The 19,868-nt window shown below is 57.8% G+C and overlaps 1 protein-coding gene across 3 annotated transcripts; it reads right to left on the minus strand.

The window, feature by feature from the left end:
• Positions 1 to 90: 90 nt before the first annotated feature.
• Positions 91 to 19,583, minus strand: LOC308657203 (ATPase family AAA domain-containing protein 3A). Of its 3 annotated transcripts, none has more exons than XM_081308729.1 (16): positions 19,271 to 19,582; positions 16,108 to 16,184; positions 15,399 to 15,500; positions 15,024 to 15,083; positions 14,482 to 14,551; positions 13,576 to 13,741; positions 13,281 to 13,350; positions 10,914 to 11,069; positions 10,424 to 10,480; positions 10,065 to 10,190; positions 9,741 to 9,865; positions 8,839 to 8,890; positions 8,480 to 8,550; positions 7,245 to 7,412; positions 5,889 to 5,997; positions 91 to 666 (listed from the first exon to the last, which is right to left on the minus strand). In XM_081308729.1, exons 1-16 carry the CDS (start codon positions 19,473 to 19,475, stop codon positions 499 to 501), a joined length of 1,782 nt encoding a protein of 593 aa, XP_081164855.1. In that variant the 5' UTR covers positions 19,476 to 19,582; the 3' UTR covers positions 91 to 498. The 3 variants fall into 3 exon arrangements, 2 of the variants coding, with proteins under 2 accessions (XP_081164855.1, XP_081164856.1); XR_014023883.1 differs by having other exon boundaries at positions 530 to 666; positions 7,298 to 7,412; positions 19,271 to 19,583; XM_081308730.1 differs by lacking the exon at positions 10,424 to 10,480.
• Between the last annotated feature and the right edge of the window lie 285 nt (positions 19,584 to 19,868).

Consider the following 19,868-nt stretch of genomic DNA (forward strand, 5'->3'; position numbering starts at 1 on the left):
GGCCTCTGCCTCTTCCGTCACCTGAAACCCCCGAGGGCTGCAGAGAGGACCCCACGGCCCGCCCCTCATATCAACCCTGAGACACACAGCAAGGGTCAATCAGTTTTATTAGATTTTGGATAGAAGGGCCCCCCCGCCTGCTGGAGGGGGCAGCAGCTTGGAGCACCAGGCGTCATGGACCAGTGGCTATCTGGCTCTGGATCCACCCCACGAGGTCAGGGCTGGGCTAATTCTTGGCACAAATATGTGCAGGGCACATCCAGGCCAAGGCTGAGCCAGTGACCTCACTGCCCCTCTGGTCCCCACAGGCCCCGGTCCTGCTGGCCAGGCTGTAGCCACCAGCCTTGGGTACACAGCTCGCCTTGGAGGCCCGACCCTCCCCCAGCCCGCACCCCTGGCAGCAGGGCAGACTTGGGGTCAAGGCTGAAGGGGAGCTGGTGGGAGGGCACTGCAGGCTGCGTGGCTGCACTTCCCAGAGGGTGGGCCAGGCGTCCCAGCCTAGCTGGCCTGCTGTGGACTCAGGTGCGGGGACTCGCCAGCCTGGGGCCTGGGGCCCTCCAGAGTCAGCCACTGCATCTTCTGCTGGTGCTGCTGGATGGCATCCTGGACCCGGGCGTCCATCATGGCCTCCGTGAGCACCCCATCCTCAGAGGCATACGCCATGGCCTGCAGGAAAGAGGCCAGCAGCCTGCACAGGGGCAACTCACCCTGCCCAGGGCCCAGGGGCCTCCCAGGGGCCCCAGTGTGGTCTGACCCACGTCTACAGGGGCTCTGCACATCCCAGCACGGCCTCTGGGCTCCAGAGTTTCTACCATAGAGAGCCCAAGTCCAGACGCACACCCAGCTGGCCCACAAGCCCCGCCCAGGCAGAACAAATGCAAAACCCGCAGGTGACTCTGGGCACACAGGGGAACCCCGAGTGGTCACCTCTGGACAGGCTGCCACTCCTGCACTCCCTATCCTAAGGACGTCACTAGAGTCACTGCACCTGGGTGGCTGAGGCTGCAACTCGCCGGCAACAAGAGCTCCAGAAGCACCAAAAGGGCTGGTGGGCCCCAGGGTGCGGCGGCTGGGGTGAGGGGTCCGGCCAGGGTGCAGGGACCTCACAGCACTGTCCTCGGGAGGGAAGGGGAGCTGGGGTGCCTGGAGGAAACTCAGGGCAGTCCCAAGCAGGGGATCCTGCCTCCAGGCCACCTGAGTGGGACCCTCACCACAGCCTGGGCCCTCCTCCCAGACACTGGATTCCCCCCGCCCAGGGGCAGGCGTGCAGGGCGGCAGCCTCCTTGACAACCTTGCCTGGCACGGTGCCACGAGGGCCGGAGTGCAGGGCCCCTGCCTCACCTCCGCCTGCTGCAGGAGCAGACCGCACCTTGAAGCCAGACCACCAAGTTGGGGAGGGAGCAGAAGGTAAGGTGGAAGCTGCACATGAGCCTGGCGGGTGGACAGGGCGCAGCCCAGCCCTGCTCAGCGTGGAGCCTGCTGCGTGGCAGGACGCAGCGACCATGCTTCCCCCAAGGCAGGGACCTGCTGCGTGGCAGGACGCAGGGCAGCACCAGTCACGCTGCTGTCCTGGCCTCCTTCGAGTCTATACTAGCCCAAGAGACCCCTTCACCAGGGTACAGAAGCGCATGCCTGCAGCGAGCACTCAGGAGGCCGAGGCAGGAGGACACCTTGAGGCCAGGAGTTCAAGGCAGCCTGAACAACACAGTGAGATGAACAAACAAGCCAGGTGCAGTGGCCACACCTAGAGTCCCAGTCACTCGGGAGGCTGAGGCAGGAGGATCACATGTTCACCACACCATAGCAAGCCCCTGTCTCTAAATTACAAAGTTTTGAAAAGGGCTGGGGAAGCAGCCTGGTGGTTAAGTGCCCCAGGGTTTGATCCCTAGTAGGGAGGAGGGGAAAAGGAAGGAACATTGAAATGAAATGGAGAAGAACTGCGGCCACGTGGGATGCTGACAAGGAGGGTCACAGCTGACTCCTTCCTCAAGCCCAATGCCACCCTGACGCCTTGGCCAAAGACACCCAGGGGTGCAGCAGCAGACCAGCAGGCATGGCCCCAGGGATGCAAGGGTGTTCCCGTGGGAACACTGTCATGCACACAGCAGAAGCCAATGCAGGGCCAACACGTGGCACTTGGCCAGCTCCCTCCTTGCGGTCCTGAGGTGGCCTGAGGTGGCCGGAATGCTCCACCACTGAGCCACATCCTAACACTTTTTATCTTGTACTTTGAAGCAGGATGCCATCAAGTGGCCTAGGCTGGCCTGGAACCTGCCATCCTCCTGCCTCAGCCTCCCTTTCCTAATAAAAACACCCCACAGAGAGGTACAGAAAGAGACTTCTCAACACAGTGGGAGCACAGGTCAGGAGCCGCCGGCTTCCCTAAGGCAGGCCGGCAGACCACCACTGAGCCCCTCCACAGCACAGCACTGGAGCCCTCCCTGGCAACTGGGCAAGACGAGTGGACTGAGCCAGAAAGAAAGGAGCCAGCTGCTTCGGCTCCCAGATGCTGTGACCCTATGGGTGGCAGGGCTTGGGGGCCACTGAGACCACACAGCCCCAGCTCCTCAGAGGGCTCCCGCCCAGCACCACCCTGCACACATGCACTCGCCTGCAGATCTCTCCTAAAAACCAACCCATCAGAACTGATCAGGACACAAGGTCAACACACGTAGCAGCTGCAGTTCTGCACCTTGACAGAAATTCCAAAAGGAAGTAATTCCATTTATACAAATATAAAAAGGAATAAAATGTTTAGGAATTCATCAAGGAGATGAAAACCTTTACGTGAAAACCGCACAATACCACCGAGTGGGACTGAAGAACACAGGAGGTGGTGCAAACAGCCTGGTGTGGAGCTCAGGCTGAGGCCAGAGGACTCAGGTTTGAGGCTAGCCTGGGCCTCTTAGCAAGACCCTGTCTCAAAATAAAAAATAAAGGGGGCTGGGTTTGTGGCTCAGCGGTAGAGTGCTCGTCCAGCACGTGCGAGGCCGTGGGTCCAATCCTCAGCACACATAAAAACAAATAAATATACTGTTTCTAACTAAAAAATAAACATTTTTAAACCTAGAGCTGCTCTATCACTGAGCTGCTCAAGTATCTTTCTTTTGAGACAGGGTCTTGCTGAGTTGCCCTGGCTGGCTTTGAACCCAAGATCCTCTTCCTGTGAAGACCCCTCTGTGAGGAAAGGGCGGTCTTCTCAAAACGGAAGCTTGGAAAACGGTATCCGCAGCCAACGACACGAGGCTGCACCTCCAACTCACGCCCTCACAAAAGCCAGAGCTGGGGTACAGCTCTGTGTCAGAGCGCTTGGCCAGTGTGCACAGAGCCCTGCATTCATGCCAGTTATGCACCAAAGAAAACGACCAGAACTATAAACCCCAGGGGAAAACCACAGGGCAGGAGTGGCCACAGTGGTACCAGAAGACTGCTAGCTCAAAGCCAGCCTCAGAAATACACAGACCCTGTCTCAAAACAGAAGAGTGAGGGGGCTGGGGATGCAGTTCAGTGTTAACAGCACCTCTGGTGAAGCCCCTGGGACCTCCCCCTAAAAAGGAAGAACAGTGGCGGCGGGAGTCCGACAGACTGGACTTGGCATCCTCCTGGACGAGCCAAAGGCAGCAGAGCAAGAGTCGGCCTCTACAGCACTCACCAGGGCGCGGATGAAAGGTCTGCCCTGAACAGCTGGGGAGGGGCTGAGACCCAGAGTACACCCACAGCCAAGACTGAACACCGCCACCCATCTCAAGTGGGCAGGGGACCTGAAGAGACATGTCTTCAAACAGGCACAGGTGGCGACTAAGCACCAAAAAGGATGCTGGTGACCAGGGAAGAGCAACTGAAGCAGATGTGTGGTGCTCCCACGCCCACCCAGAGAGGAAGCCCAAGCCACAGCCATGCCTATAATCCCATCAACTGGGGAGACCCAGGCAGGAGGTGCCAAATTAGAGGCCAATCTGAGCAGCTTAGAGAATCCCTCAGCAAGTCGGCAAAACCACCTCAAAATAAAAAAGAGAAGGAATAGGAGTATGGCTGAGGGACAGAGCACCCACGTCAAGCCCTGGATGAATGAACACCAGGGCCACCAGCACACGGCAGAGCTGCCCTGGCAACTGTGGGCACACAAGGCCCCAGGAGACAGGACACCAGCAGCGTGGCTACACACTGAACGCTGGGGTGCTGCAGTCTGCTGTTCAGGCACCAGCACTGGGAAGACCCACACTGCCCAGCACTGAGACCTGGCCCAGCCCATGGGTGCAGAGACGTGGCCATGGGAGGCCGACTGTCTGGAAACCAGCATGCTGCACTCTGAAGGGCTCCCGCGAACCCCGAGGCAACCACAGAAGTCCTGGTTGTCACAGCTCACACCCACAGGGCAACCCTGACAGGCAGTGGCCATGCCTGGTACCCAAGTGACCTGGGAGGCAGAGGCAGAAAGATCCCAAGTTCCAGGCCAGCCTCAGTAACTTAGCAAGACCCTGTCTCAAGGTACAAAGGGTCGGGGGGAGAACACCAAATGCTGATGAGCTTGGGGAGAGACGAGGCCCCAGAGAAGGTCGTCTGTGGGCACTGCCACATGGCCCGGCCCAGCCCAGCAGCTCCACTCTGGGGTAGAGAACGGAAAGCTGGCTCCTGAGAACCCTCCGCCAGCTGGGAGAAGATGAGGAAAAGAAAGGGGGGCTGCCTAGCAGCTGGGGATGAGGGGGAGTGAGAGGTCAGAGGGCACAGGGCTTCTATCTGGGAGGACAGGAAGTTCCAGCAATGCACAGCAGTGATGGCCCCAGCAGATGCCACAGCCTGCGCCCGTCAAGATGGTGCCGGGTTGGTGAACCTGAGGGTGAGTGCAGAGGCAGGACAGGACCCACTTCACACACACCGAGCTGAGCTTTGGCCCAGGGCTGGGTCTGTGGACAGCCGTCCGGTGTGGTCAGCTGCTCCTGCAACACGGGCCACAGCAGCACGCCAGGTCACCCCCTGCCAGATGACCCTCCCCAGGCCACAATGACCACGATCACACAGGCCTCGGGGCCTGCATTTGGAGCCTGGGCCTTGGAGGAGTCGTGGAAGTGAATGAGGCTGCGAGCTTGCCCCCAAGTCAGTGCCACCAGAAGACACCCCAAGAGCCGCTCACCACCCCCAAGGACACACCAGCATGTGGCCCTTGCAGGCCTCAGGAGCTGCTCTGGGGGACAGACCACAGCCTCAGAACCGGGAACACAATGTGGTGCCATGGTACCACCTGCACCCCACCGCGTACTCTGGTCTCTGGTTTGTCGACCACAATATGGCCCACAGCACAGCCCTCAGCTGGCTAGACCTGGAGGTGGTCTTATCCGTAAGAGCAGCTGAGTGTCCTGACGGATACAGATATCTCTCTGACTAACCTCCTGCACACAGGTGACCAGGTGGGCATGGCGCCCACCACGGCTTTCTCAGCAGCCACCAGAGGCTGTGGTCTCTAGGTGCCCCCAGCACTGCAGGAGCTGAACTGGGGTTAACAGGGGGCACCTGCCCTGTGAGCCCTGAGCCACACATAAGCCAACACACCTGCTCCCACTCTGCAGCTGACGTGTCCTAAAAAGCAGAACCTCAAGAGGGCTCATGCAGAGCAGGTGGCTGTGAGGTTCCACCTGAAGTAGGTGCTCAGAATCTGTCCAGCTCCCCAGCTGACGGGCTAGGTGACCAGCACCTCGGCCCCCACCTGCCTCAGAGCCTCCCGTACGTCTGCCCGGGCACCCTGGCCTTCCCTGGGATGATGTGTTCTGTGTTCACAAGCCCTTCCCATGCAGCCCAGACAGGATGAGCCCATGGGGGAGCAGCCCCTGGTGAGGGGGAGTAGAGCAGGGCCACACCCTCCATAGGCCTCAGAGCCCAAGAGCTCCACTCACCTGCCAGGCTACGGCCAGCTGGGCGATCTCACGGCCCGACATACCCTCAGTCAGCTGGGCGACCTCTGAGCACTTCCTGCTGTAGTCAAACTGGGCCAGTTTCAGACGCCTGTAGGAAGAGATCTCAGGTGGTGCCCAGCCAGCCAGGGCTGCACACGGCACAGAGCTGGGGAGACGGGCATCAAGGCCGCCCACCTCATACCAGAATCATGGGCTGTCCTGGGCACCCCTTGGCCGCTCCTCTGAACATAAGCCAGGATCTGCCAACACCCGGATCCTCCTGGCTAACCTGCTATGGGGCCAGGCTGCGGCGCTGCACCCCTGCACCCCCACTTTCCACCCATTCCAGACCCAGCCCACATCTGCACACTCAACAGCCAAGCAGCAGGTGCCACTCCAAACTCTTAGCCAGCGGAGTGCAGGCAGGGTCCTGGAAGGGCAGCGAACAGGAAGGGTAGGCTGCACCTTCCATGTTTCCAGCAATGTCACCTTGGCCAAAGGTAGAGTGGCCATTGTATAAGAGGTAGAGAAAGGAGGTCGTGCTGCCTGGGCCAGGAGGAGGTTGGGCCTGGCCAGCAGCAGTCCAGAAGCCAGCCCACCAGGCTGCAGAAGGTGGGGAGGCGGGCAGGAAGGATTCAGGTCAGGACATGGAAGGACCTGGAGCCAGGCGCTGCCAGCCTAGGCCCCTGGAGAGGCTAAAGGCAGAGCAGCCTCAGCTGACTGGGAACGTCCTGGATGCAACAGAAAGGGGAGCAGGGAGAGCCAGGGCCTTGCCACCAGGCAGGCTTTGCCCAATGGCTTCGCCCTGCACCCAGCACCTAACAGTCACGGGGAGCCACACCCCACCCACGAGGCTCAGGGCCCCTCTGAGCAGCTCTTGGGAGCAGCACGGTGTACAGGCAGCTGGACTTGATCATCTGGCCAGGCCACCTGGTCAGCCATGGACTGCCATGACCACCCCCTCCTCAACAGGCACAGGACTTTGGAGTGAGGCTCAGGGAACAGAGTTTAGCCTCACCCCAGGGCCCAACATTTTCCCTAAAGCTCCCAAGTGACCCGGGTGCTTCAAATAATGGGAAGGTAAGAACGTAAAGTGGACACTAGATACATCGGCTGCTGCCCTCAAGTAAAAAGTGGCTGGAGAAAAGGGTCAATGACCCCACAACAGAGCTGCTTATTCCAGGGCCCCGGGGAACCATCCGAAGGATGCCTGGTCCGAACAGGACCCCACCAATGGCCACAAGACCCCAGGGAAATGGAAATGCCACCAGGAGGTGGAACCTGCTGGACATGCCCAAAGGGAGGAGGGGTGGGGTGGCTGCCGACAGCAGATGGCAAGAGGGCCTGGACACTTACTGCTTTCCTTCTGTGGCTGGCTTAAGAACAAACTTGTCAAAATACATCCTCACCAGGCGCTCCCGCTCCTCGAGCCGCGGCAGGTGGAAGCAGACCATCTCATCAATGCGGTCACTGACAGCCCAGTCGAAGTCCTCAGGCTGGTTGCTGGCCAGGACCAGCATGAACCTGCAGGCAACAGGCACACAGGTTGAAACCAGCAGGCAGAGGGCTTTTCGCTCCTCAGGGAAACCTACAGAAGAACCACTTGGCACCTGGGGGCCGAGCCCAGGGACCCATGCATGGGAGGCCAGGACTGTACTGCTGAGTTGCACCCACCCTGGCTAGCACTTCAGCCCAGGAAACCCTGGGAGCCCCCAGCAAGGCCCCCTGCACAGGGCAGGCCCCAGCTGCCGTGTCCACGTTCCTGTTCTCGCCCCAGTGGGCTTCTCCAGTACAGATCCCAGACCAACAGGCAGCAGCAGCAGGTGACACTTGCTCCCTCTTGCTGAGAAGCCTCACTGTGCTGGGCAAACAAGGCCATGGTGTCCAGCAGATGCTTGGCCAGGCTGGGGACGGGGATCTTGACTGGGCCTGGCAGGAACCACAACTTGCCTCAGAGCATCCGGGCTCAAACAGCAGCCCCAGCTAGCAGGCGTCTGAGAATGCTTTGTGACCAGTGAGCAAGGAACAGAACGAGGGGACTTGGAAAGGAGTGTGTGGGAACACAGCACCCAGGTTGACCTACCTCTGGAACAGCCCAAGAAGCTCCTCCAAGTGAGACCTCTCTTTGAGGCCTGGAGGCTACCCTGGGACCTGAATCGCTCTGGAGCCAAGGTCCTGTGCTCCTTCCAGGATACGTGGGAACTGCTCCTGCCCTCGCTCCCACCCAAAGTGCCCACCTATGCCCCTGGTGAGCCTCCTGTAATCCCGAGGGACACCAGCCCCAACGGGGGTCTCAGCTTTGCCTCCCTCAAAGTCAAGTGGAAGATTGGAAGCCAAAGGGTGGGAGGGGTCATGTGAGTTGGTGGCCTTGCCTGGCAGAACCTGGCATGGTTTCTCAGTGACACGTGCTGCCCTTCCCAGACAAGGGTGTCAAGAACAGCCCTGACAGCTGCCCAGGCACCAAGTGCTGGACTCTGACCCTAGCCGTTAGCAGTGGGCATGCCTGGGCAGTGCCCCCACTTCCCTTGTGAGGCCAAGGGTGACAATGCTGCAGGTACTCTGCCCAGGGCAAGGGGAGGTCAGGGGCTCACTTGCTGCTATGCTGGCCAGTCCTGTGCAAGAAGGCGTTGAGGGCAGCCCTGAGGTCTTCACTGATCTTCTCCTGCAGAGGGAAGGCTTTGGCGTTGGTCATAAGCCTCAGAAGTGGGGAGGGTTCTGCAGGCCACTCCTACAGGGCAAGTCTGAGCCTCAACCCCATCTGAAAGCTGAAACTGCACTTTAAGCCCTCAAAAATGCTAAGAGGGCTGGGGCACTCAGTGGTGGCACATGTGCTTGGCACAGCCAGGGTCCTGATTGACCACATCACCACAAAATTGCTCTTGGCTCCAGCTGCAAATGCCCAGAGTGCCCAGCATCCTCACATGACCAGGGACGCACCCAGGGGACTCACTGTGGCTCTCTTCCTAAGAAAGGCGTCTGCTTCATCCACAAAGAGCAGGAGGCTGTGAACAAGAACGTGGCACACGAGTGGATGCTTGAACCCACAAGACAGCCCCACGGCCACAGGCTCTACCCACCAGGACCTCTAACACGCATCCAGTAGAGCCATGCAGCAAGGCCAGGGGAAACCTGTGCAGGCTGCCTGCAGCTTCCAGAGGAGCGGGTGCAGGGCCTGGTGCAGGGCCGGCTCGAGCAGCCAGGGAAGGTGCAAGCCCAGGGGACAGGAGAGGGGGCACGCCTGGGGCGACTAGTAGGGCTGACCACGCCACTGCCAGACTATCCTGCTGAGGGGTCATGAGGAGGAGGTTCACGTAGGAACATCCACCTGCACGCATGCACACCACCTGTGCACACACTCAATGGAACACCTGTGTGGGGCAGACCCTCCCCACCTGAGCTCACCCCTCACTTCTCTAGTCTCTAATCTCTAACCAGTAGCCCCTTCGAACTGGAGGGGAAAGACCAACAGCCCATCCTCAGCACGCTGACGGACCCTCCGCTCTAGACAGACCTTCTGGCAAACCCCCTCTGCTCTCAAAATTCTTTCAGCAAGGCCCCTCTGCTCAGAAACCCCCCAGAAAGGCCCCTCTGCTCTCAAAAACCTTCTGGCAAGCCCCCTCTGCTCCAAGAGGGACCCTCTGACAAGTCCCCACTGCTCAAAGGCTAGAGGCTGCTTGTGGCCTGCACAGCATGGAGGACTGAACACAAGGGGACAGTGGGTACTAGCAACCAGAAAGAGTTGCTTCCCAGCTGTGGAGGTGGAGTGGTGAACACGGCCGCTTTACAGAACAGCATCCCCGGGGTGGCCAATGGCCTGGGGACCAGGGACCTGCACAAGGGGTACACTCTCACCCTCGCCGGCTGGTGTTGGCCCAGTCGAAGACCTTGTGCATGGCGGTGACACCCTCCCGCCCCATGGGGGCCACGTCCCCGCCTGTCATGATGGCGTAGTCCATGCCTGAGTGCAGCGCGAGTTTCTGGGCAGAAGGGGTGCAGGAAGGAGAGAGAGCAGATGTTCTACACCCTCTGCAAAGCCCACAGCCCACCAGCCACTCTAGCCCCCACAAGAAGCACTGGTGCTGAGCATCACAGTGGTGCCGAGAGGTGGGGGTCACCTAGCCGCAGCAAGAACGGGCCTCCTCACACTGACGGTGCTCCTGCAGTGGGTGCTCTTACCTTGGCAAACAGTGTCTTGCCAGTGCCTGGCGGCCCGTACATCAGGATGTTCCTGTATAGGCTTTTGTTCCTCTTGGTGTTCCTTGTTGCTATGGCAATGTCCCGCACCCGTGCCTCCAGGCTGGGCTGTCAGGGGAAGTGTGTTTGGAGACATCCTTGGGGGCGGGCATGTGGACACTCTGCTGCAGTCTACTCCCGGGTGCTAGTTTGAACTAGCTGAATACAGGCTGGCTCTAGTTAGCAAAGTGAATTTCAGAAGCCAAAGGCCATCAACAGGAGACCCATGGGCCCAGCTCTGCTGACTTCTACAGGACCTCATAGCCCACCCAGATGCACCCCACCCATGGTGACTGACTTACACTGAGAATGACACCCTCCAGTGCATCCTGGGGCTTGCTGAGGAGCCGCCTGCTAACCTGGGGGAGCAGAGACGCAGACATGCAAGGACCTCATTCTCGGAGCTGGCAAGCCAGACCCTGGGACACATGGCAACTGCTGGGGGGCTTGGGGTGATCTGTGGATCCTTCACTGAAACTTATTTTCTTACCCACCAGCCCAGAATGAACGGAGGAGATCTGGGCGCCACCCATTTGGACTACAGGCCCAGGGTTCGTACAGAGCCAGCGGTGCCCTAGGGTGCTGGTCACCCAGCCTACAGCACCACACTGACACAAGGGGGCCTGAAGGTGAGTTCAGACTGGGAGAACCCTCCGCAGGAGGAAGCAGATGCTGCTTGGGCACAAGGGAGGGAAAGGTGATGGTGTGTGATGTAGGCAGCACTTGCCAGTCGTGGGAAGGGGCCTGGCAAGGACACAGAGCTCTAGGGGGCAGGTGCTCACTGAGCCATACCTGCACAGGGTGCCTCAGAGCATCCAGCACCGATATGCGGGAGGTTTCCCTCACCAGGGACGGCTTCCCCAGCCGCGCCTCCACATAGCGGCCAGCAACGGCAGTTGCGTTCTTCGCTGAATAGACCCCGACAGCCAGCAGTGTCAGCCCAGCCACCTGGAACAGAGAAGCAGGCAGCACGCCCGTCAGCAGCCTCACCTCCTGGGAGTCCCTAACAGGCCTGGCCCAGTCAGATCAGAACGCTGCTCACCCCAACCTTTCTCAGAGCTGTGTTCTCTGTGACCCGCATTGCAACTCCTCTGACCCTGAGGCTGCAGGCTGAGGACAGCCTTATGGGGCCAGGTGGCTATCACGGCCACAGCCTCCACTGCTTTTCTGCCCAATGAAAATGTTAAAAGTTTACTCCTAGAAAACAAGACTAAGCCCAAATGACTAACCCATTCAAAAACTAATCCATATCATGCACACGCACACATAGACACACCAGTCAACAACCAGCTTACTGGGAGCTCCCTTACTTCACAACATGGTAAGAAGGTACCTCCTAACCGGGGCTCAGGCAGAGCTGGCCCAGCAGACACGAGGCCCTGGGTTCACCCCAACGCTGCAAATGCCAAAACACAAGTCACAGAAGAAAAGAAGGGCTTCTTTCCTCAACAGACACACTGCACCTGTGGAGTCCCAGCTGAGTGGGCAAGGCTGGCCTCAGCCAGGCCCTATGGCTGTGGACCCACAGCCATGCCAGCCAGACCGCACCCCGATGAGTGCTTCCCTGGGTGATCAACCCCTGCTACACTGAAAAGCCCTTAGAGACGGTGTGAGGAAGCAGCAGACGTCCACCGCTCAGCATCAGAGTCCCTGCCCAGTGGAAGTAGGTAGGCCCATTCTACAAAAGCTGTCAGGAAGAGCCAGGTATGGTGGAACCTATCAGCAACTCAGGAGGCTAAGACAGGAGGCTCAAACGATCAAGGCCAGCCTGGGCAACATGGCAAAGGTCCTCTCAAAACAAAATATAAAAACACACTAGGGATGTGACTTAGTAGTAAAGTGCCTGGGGTTCAATCCCAGTATTAAAAAAAAAAAAAAAAAAAATGGTGGCAGAAAGAAAACTCTAGTCACATCCTTTCAGGATGCTGCAAAGCAAGCAAGCCAGCTCCAGTCCTCCAGTCTTCCAAAGCCTCAAACATGGCACTGCCATGGCTGGATGCTTGTGCCCAGGAGCACATGCTGGGGGCCTGGTCCTGTCCATGGAGGCGAAGGGGCAGAACCTTTAAGAGGTGGGAGCTAACCCAGGAGTGGTGGCCACACTTGTAATCCCAGTGACTGGAGAGGCTGAGCCAAGAGGATCGTAAGTTCAAGGCCAGCCTCAGCAACATAGCAAGGCCCTAACCAACTTAACAAGACTGTCTCAAAATTTAAAAAGGGATTGAGAAGGGGCCAGGGTTGTGGCTCAGTGGCAGAGCACTTGCCTAGCACGAGTGACGCATTGGGTTCAATCCTTAGCACCACATAAAAATAACAACAAGGGCTGGAGATGTGGCTCAAGCGGTAGCGCGCTGGCCTGGCATGCGTGTGGCCCGGGTTTGATCCTCAGCACCACATACCAACAAAGATGTTGTGTCCTCCAATAACTAAAATAAATAAATAAATATTAAAAAATTCTCTCTCTCTCTCACTCTCTTTCAAAAAAATGTTTAAAAATTACCAAAAAAATAACGTTAAAAAAAAAAGGATTGAAGATACAGCTCAGTGGTCTAATGTACTCCTGGGTTCAATCCCCAGAACCAAAAAAAGAGGCGGGGCCTAGGAGAGAGTCATGAGGTCGGGGGCTCAGCATCAGGAATGGATCAGTGTCTCTTGGACAGACTGTCAGTTCTCTCCAGAGCAGGAGATCATAAAGCAAGGCCACCCCCTGTGCCCAACCCTTCTGCGTGTGACTGGTTGGTTCCCTTTCCACTTCTCTGCTACACTGTGTCCCAGCCAGTGGGCCCTGGCCAGGAGGCCAGTAGTATGTCATTTGGACCCTCCAGCACCAGAATCTGAAGCCAATAAACCTCTTTATAAGTTACACAGCTTTGGGTATTTTGCTAGAGGGGGGGAAAAAAAGAAGACCAAATCGCTTAAAATCGATCCAAAAAGGCTCCCTCTCATCTAGCTGCACCACCTCTCCCTGGCTGAGGAGGAACAGGAGCAGCGGCAGCAGCCAGCAGTGCAAGCAGAGGCAGCCCCGGCCTTGCTCCAGCTCCAACTCGCCCCGAGCACCAGCTGCTCCACCCTGTCAGCAGGAACAGAGTTGCAGCACACCAGAGGCCCCAGAACACCCAGAGCTGCCTGCCAGGCACACCTCCGGGGATGCATGATACATACCGTGGCTGTCACTTTGTCCCAGTCTGTCACAAAGCCACGGAATCCTTCACCAAACAAGGTGCCAGCCGTCCTGTTGGGGGAGAACAGCCACAGGATAGGAAGGGATGTGGGACCTGGACACAGGGCTGGAGAAGGTCAAGGGCGACACCCCCCTGCAGCTTCCTATACTCTCAGACGCAAGCCCTGAAACACAGGGGCAGAGAAACCCCACCAACATGATGACCCCAGCTAGTGACCTTAGAGGGGGCATCCCACGGCCAGCACCACACAGCCAGGGCTCCTGCTGAATGCTCACCTGATGGACTCCAGAATGGTCTGGCGGTGCTCAGCGGCCTTCAAACGGATCTGCTCCCGGGTGATGTCCGCATTCTCCCGCTCGGCCCTGGCCCGCGCCCGGGCCTCGGCCTCCACGCGCAGCATCTCGTTTTTGTGCCGCAGCTCCATCTCCCGCTCCACGGTGGCTGCCCCAGAAAAGGCAGGACAGCAGGGTTCAGCCTGGCAGAGCCAGCCTCTGCCCACAAGGGCAACACATAGACCTCAGCAAAAGTGGTCCAGGAACAGTACAGAGTTCAGCGAAAAGACCCGCCTGGGGTCCAGCCCCAGCGAGCAAGGGAATCCCATGACCAGGCCACCCTTCTAAGGACTGTGCATACTTAAGGAAACAAGATGAAGCACACAGGATCACAGGGCAAGCCAACTGACGCTGAGACCAGCTGTCGTGTGGCCAGACCCACGGGACACAGCCAAGTGCTCTTCCGTGCAGCGTCTGGGGGAAATGCCCATAGCCACGACAAAGCGAAGCCCACATGGTGGCTTCAGGTCCCCCTGGCCCACAGAGACAGGAAATAGTGGTCCTTTCTTCTGGACACACATGCGTGCAACGCTGACACCATGGCCACTCATAAGTGCAGCTTCCACAGGGTGGCAAACACGGACTCCCACCCAGGCACAGTGTCAGCACCCTTTGGAGAGGCACGTGGCCAGGCTGCAGAGGGGCCTCTACTGAGAGCAGCCCCACCAACGAGAATAAGAATCTGGACTGCCTGATGCACTGCAGCGCCCAGGCTTGGGATGCTGGCCTAAACTGGTACTCTTGGCTTGCTGTTGAGATGCTTCTAAGGGACTGAGGGACCCATAGAGCCACCCCCCCCCAGTGGACCCCTGCTTCCTGGAGCCTCCTCCACCCGAGCGTGACCCTTACCTCGCCGCATGGCTTCCTGCTTCTGCACAGATTCCTCTTGCTTCCGTAAGTTCTCCTCATTGAGAAGTTGCTGAGAAGAAGCCACAGAGAAGGGAGAAGCTTTCAGAACCAGAAAACAGTAACACCAAGCCTACAGGCTACAGCTGCTCCGAGCCAGAGAAACTGGGTATTCACCAGAGGGGCTCACAGCCTCTATGACCTGACGCAGGCCTCCTGGGGCAGCACGGCTGCCAGGACTCACAGAAACTGACCACCAACAGCAGGGTGCCAGTACCCACAGAGGGAGAGTGGCACCCAGGTTTTGGTCTGCCCGACTCTACTCAGTCCCTCACTGACCTCCTAGTTAGCCAGAGCCCCTGGGTTAGGCCTCCTGGGCAAGAGCCTCAAAGCCCCTGGAAAGCCCACCTCTGTGCCTGTGGGCATCTGAACAAAGGTCCCCAGGACTAACCATGTGCTCTCCCATCCATGGACTAGCCTGCCTAGCCCATGAAGCTGCTGACCTCCAGGACGGCAGACCCCTCAGGGAGATGTGCCCTGCTCACCTGCTGCTTCAGCTGGTCCTCATAGCGTTGCCGGGCCAGCTTATCCTGGTACTGGGCCCTCTAGAGAGGAAGGGAACGGTGAGGACACACCTTAGCTGGATAAACCATGTCGACAGCCTCAACAGGGGCTGGGGCTTCAGGTAAGCTGCCTACCTCCCACAGACAATCAGATGTGCTGGGGGGTGGGGAGCTCAGTGTGGAGGGATCTACAGGCTTTGGGTGTTTGCACAAGGGTATTCCAAGGTCTTACAAGGGTAACAGCTGACACCCAGTAAATCCTTGGTTGGCTAGTGAAAGAGAGATCCAAAGCTGCACCCTACTCCCCCTCCTGGTCACCCCAGGCCTCCTGGTATGAATGACCGCTTGTGCCCTTACGGCCTGGTGCTGCCGGGTCTCTTCACTCAGGGTCTTCCTCCTTTCCTCAGCCTGCACACGGATCTGCTCACTCTTCAGCTGCTCCACAGCAGCCTCATACTCCTGTAGAACAGGGCCACTCAGAATACCTGGCTAGAGGCTGAAGGCTCCCTGCAACCCTCTTCCTCAAGCTGCAGGGCTCTGGAGCAGTGGCTTCAGTGGCACACCCAGCTGGTCTGTGCACTTCTGGAAAACGCAGCCTGGACCAATACCCCCACCTGAGCTCAGGCCTGGAAGGAACCCAGACCCAGCAGAGAAGCACCAGAAAACATCTGGAAAGGCCTCCAGGAAGCAAGATCAAACCAGACACAAATGATCGGTCCCACAGGGACACATCACCCTCCCCCAGGCTTATACCATGACTACTCCATAGCAGCCAGGGGCTGAAAGCAGAGCCTTCTCCAGCTTACATGCATGAAAGGATGTTGAGTCCCACCAAGTGCACAGAATGAAGCTAAGAATTCCAAGAAAGACCCCCTGCCCTCAGGTAGACCAGTAGACCAGACGCCCCTCGCCTTATACGCTCTTTCAGGGGACTCTGCTGTGGGGACTCAGCCACACCCGAGGCCCCATCTTGGCCTCCCCTGCTTCCTTCCTGAAGGAGCGCCCAAGCTGGCATCTGCTCCTGGCATCTGCGCCTGCCGTCCAGGTGTCCTCTAGGCCCTCTCACCTTGAGCTTAGACTGTTGCTCCAACTGTAGCGTCTGCTCCTGCATCTGTGCGAGACTCAGTGCCTCCTTGGCGTGGCCTGTGGGGTGTCAGACAGAGGAAATCAAGACACAATGTGGCTGTGGCCAGTGGGCAACACCCACTAATGTCAAGGGGCTTTCTGAGAAGCCACCGCATGCCTCAGCCTGAAGTGCTCCTGTCTACTTCCCAGTCCTGCCCTCAATCCTGGCCAGACCTGGCACACCCCTGCTTTCAAGGCTGCTGCCCTATCCCCAAGAAAGCCTGGCACAGGCCCTGGTCTCATCCCCAAGGATCTATCACCTTTGTAGAGTTACCTCAGAAAGGCCACCCCACACCCATTCAGAACAGGCCAAAACAGCAGGCATTTCCCAACTGGGCAGAATGCGGGCTTTGGCTAGAGTGGCCTTTAATTGTTCATATTACACATTTTTCTTAAGCTTCCCATATCTATGACCATGAATCTGCTATCAAACACACACAGGCAAGAAAAGGGACAAATGAAACCCCTGATGCCACAGTGACCTTGGCTTGCTCTTTGGCCCATCGAATTCCTTCTATCCCCACATCCTGCCTACTTTTCTTGTTTTGGTGCTGGGGACTAAACCCAGGGCGCTCTTCAACCAAGCCACATCCTCAGCCCTTTTTACTTTTTGAGACAAAGTCTTGCTCAGTTGCCAGGACTGGCCTTGAACTTGCCATCCTCCTGCCTCAGCCTTTGAGTTGCTCTGAAGTCTTCAGGGTAAGCTGCAACTAGTACATGTTATGCTGTGATTACGGGAATATAGGCATGCACCCACCCTCTCTGTTAACTTCATTGAGGCTGTTTTCTCTCCTGACAGTGAAGCAATTATAGTTCTCCTTGGAGAATAAAAGGAAAACTTCAGCACAAGACTGGTATCCATGTAAACTCCAGAGTCACAAGCTAGGCCTGACAGTAGCTCACCACCTAAGACCGCTCTGTACCAGCAGCTTTGTCTCCCACAACACTCAAGCACCCACCCTGGTGGGATGTCTGAGACATGGTCTGGGGCATATAAAAGACTTTAGGCCCATAAACTAAGCTGGCATCTAAGAACGAACCCAGAAGATCTGGGCAGACACTGGAAACAAGGTATCACTAGGTTGGGCTTTGAGGAACAAAGAAGGTAGTCAGACTGTGCAGAGGACCATTGAGGACAGTTCCTGTTGGCTTGGGAGAAGGCAGTGGGGTCAGTACAGAGGCTCAGGCCAAAACATAGTAGACCCTGTGGCAAAGCCCAGGGGACTGCATGAATCTGGGTGAACAGGGGGCTTATGAGCCGGGAGCCTTCAAAGAGGGTGCCTGGCAAAGGGGCTGACAAGCAGACAGGCATGAGGCACCCTGGGAAGAAGGGCTGGGGAGAAACATAGCCATCGTGGGGCCAGGAAGGGTGGTGAGAATACAAATGGAGAGTACAAGATGCTCGCAGAGGCTGAGGCAGAGCATCCCAAATTCAAGGTAAACCTGAGCAGCCTATCAAGACCCTGCCTCAGAATGAAATAAAAGCTCTGGGGATGCAGCTCAGTGGTAGAGCACTTGTCTAAAGGGTACAAGGCCCTGAGTTCAATCAACAGTACTGCCAAAAAAAAAAAAAAAAAGGAAAGGAAGAGGAAGAACGAAAAAAGTGGAGAATGCAAACAGATACTGAGGTACTGAGGGAGCAGCAGCAGCCACAGCCAGAGTTGCATGTGTTGGGCCAGAACCGAGGGCCTGGACAAGTACTCTCTAGGCAATGGACCCAGGCAGGTCGGATGGTGCAGAGGGCAGAGAAGCACAGACACCAAGAGACTTGCTCAGACACACCCACAGCTGTGTCCCACAGGCCTGGGTAACTGCCTGTCATAGGGACAACTAAGATTCAGCTTGGAAATTCTGGGTATGGTAAGTGGGTAAAAAACCCCAGGAGTTGGGGCAGAAAGGTGCCCCCAGCTGAGTTTGGTCAGGGATTAAGTCTGCTATGGTATGAGATGCCCTGAAGCTTGTTCCTCACTCCAGCCAGCTAATAAACTAACAGATAAACTAAAAGATCACCTGTGAAATCGTCCACCCAGCCAGGCCTTAAGTGACACACATTGTGAACCGAATCTGAATGCTCTGAGCATTCCTTTGGGAATATAAGAGCCAGCCAGCCAGACCCAGAGACCAGTGCCCAAGACATTCTTGTAGCCTCCTGGGAAAGGGCAGAGGATTGAGACACCAAGTGCCAAGCCCTCTCCCTTCTTATCAAGGTGGCTCTGCCTACACCTACTTCACACCAAGGCTTCCCTACAGGATCTTCCAGTGATAAAAGGACACCCTCTTGGGGGCTGGGGATGTGGCTCAAGCGGTAGCGCGCTCGCCTGGCATGCGTGCGGCCCGGGTTCGATCCTCAGCACCACATACCAACAAAGATGTTGTTTCCGCCGAGAACTAAAAAATAAATATTAAAAATTCTCTCTCTCTCCTCTATCACTCTCTCTTTAAAAAAAAAAAAGGACACCCTCTTAAACAAGTTTGAGACTACTGTATTCCTTTAGTCAGTATTTATTTGGCACTTTGGCGCACATGAAATTGCGCCATTTTGGTGTAAATCATCAAAACCACTGGAGAAAAGAAGGTGGGAAAAGACCTGGGTTTCAGTCACTGCTCACAACTGGCTCAAGGAGGTCACCAGCTGGGCCAACACCCTCTGGCCTGTGGCTTTACAAACGCTCCCGCACCCACCAAAACGCCAACGTTTGCCAATAATAAATGCAAAATCTGTTACATTCTCGTTAAAACGCAATAACTAAAATATGCTTTCCTTGTTAAGTGCAAAACTGCCACCAACCCCGCGCACAAGCATCTCGGGATCTGGCCACGCCCTGGCCTGCCCCACGTGGAGGCTGCAAGTTCGAAGGATCCCACGCGCCGGGCAGTGCCCAAAGCCCAGGGCCCAGGTGGGCACCCAGCACTTGCACGCTGAAGCCCCTGCTCCGGCCTGCTGGCGACAGCTGAAGGTGCAAAAGAGGAACAGGGCCTGGACCCTGGCACGCAGGACGGCTCGGGGCCGCCGACAGCACCCAGTCTCGCCCGGTGAGGCGCTTACAGGGCCCGGCGGCTGGCGCCCGCGAGACCTCCCGCGTCCCGGCGCCCTCCACACTCACGCGAGTGCTCCAGCTCGCGCGCCGCCTTGGCCGCGCGCTCCAGCCCCGTCGGGTCGAAGTTGCTCCATTTGTCCTTGGGCGCCTGCCGGTCTCCCGCACCGCGTTCGCCGCCGCCCTCGGCCCCGGGCTGTACGGGCGGCAAGGACAGCGGTGGTCCCGCGCCTTCGCCCTTGGGGCCCTTGTTGATGCCGAAGAGCCAGGACATGACCCGAGAGCGCTGCACGATACCAGGACCCCGGTCGACTGTGACTTCCACAACTCAGAGGAGCCGCCACGCGCCGCGGGCCGGCGGCAGGGCCAGTGCGCAAGCGCGACACACACCCCTTCCTCCCAACAGCGGAAGTGCGCGAGGCCGCGCGGCACACAGCCCTTGGCCCGGGAGAAAAGGCCGTGACGCCACCGGGAGGGCGTGGCACAGGATAAGGATACCAAGCTTGGACAAACTTGTCGGAACTGGTGGGCGCGCACCGTAGCACTGTCAGTTTGCAGCAGCCCCGGAGTTTCGGCCGTTGTGGGCGCTGGAGAAGCCCAGCCTGGGAGAGACCCCCTCCCTGGACGGATATGGACGCCGGGAACTCTGGGGACGCGGCTACCAGGG

Source organism: Spermophilus citellus (assembly GCF_964194105.1).
Source record: "Spermophilus citellus genome assembly, chromosome: 9".
Taxonomy (NCBI): Eukaryota; Metazoa; Chordata; class Mammalia; order Rodentia; family Sciuridae; genus Spermophilus; species Spermophilus citellus.

Excerpts from the sequence above, each read along its gene's own strand:
- LOC308657203 (XM_081308729.1), bottom strand. The coding sequence starts at position 19,475 with ATGTCCTGGCTCTTCGGCATCAACAAGGGCCCCAAGGGCGAAGGCGCG. Across the intron at positions 14,552-15,023 it reads AGGACCAGCTGAAGCAGCAG|CAACTTCTCAATGAGGAGAA; the intron begins GTGAGCAGGGCA and ends GCTTCTTCTCAG. Across the intron at positions 667-5,888 it reads AGCTGGCCGTAGCCTGGCAG|GCCATGGCGTATGCCTCTGA; the intron begins GTGAGTGGAGCT and ends TCTTTCCTGCAG.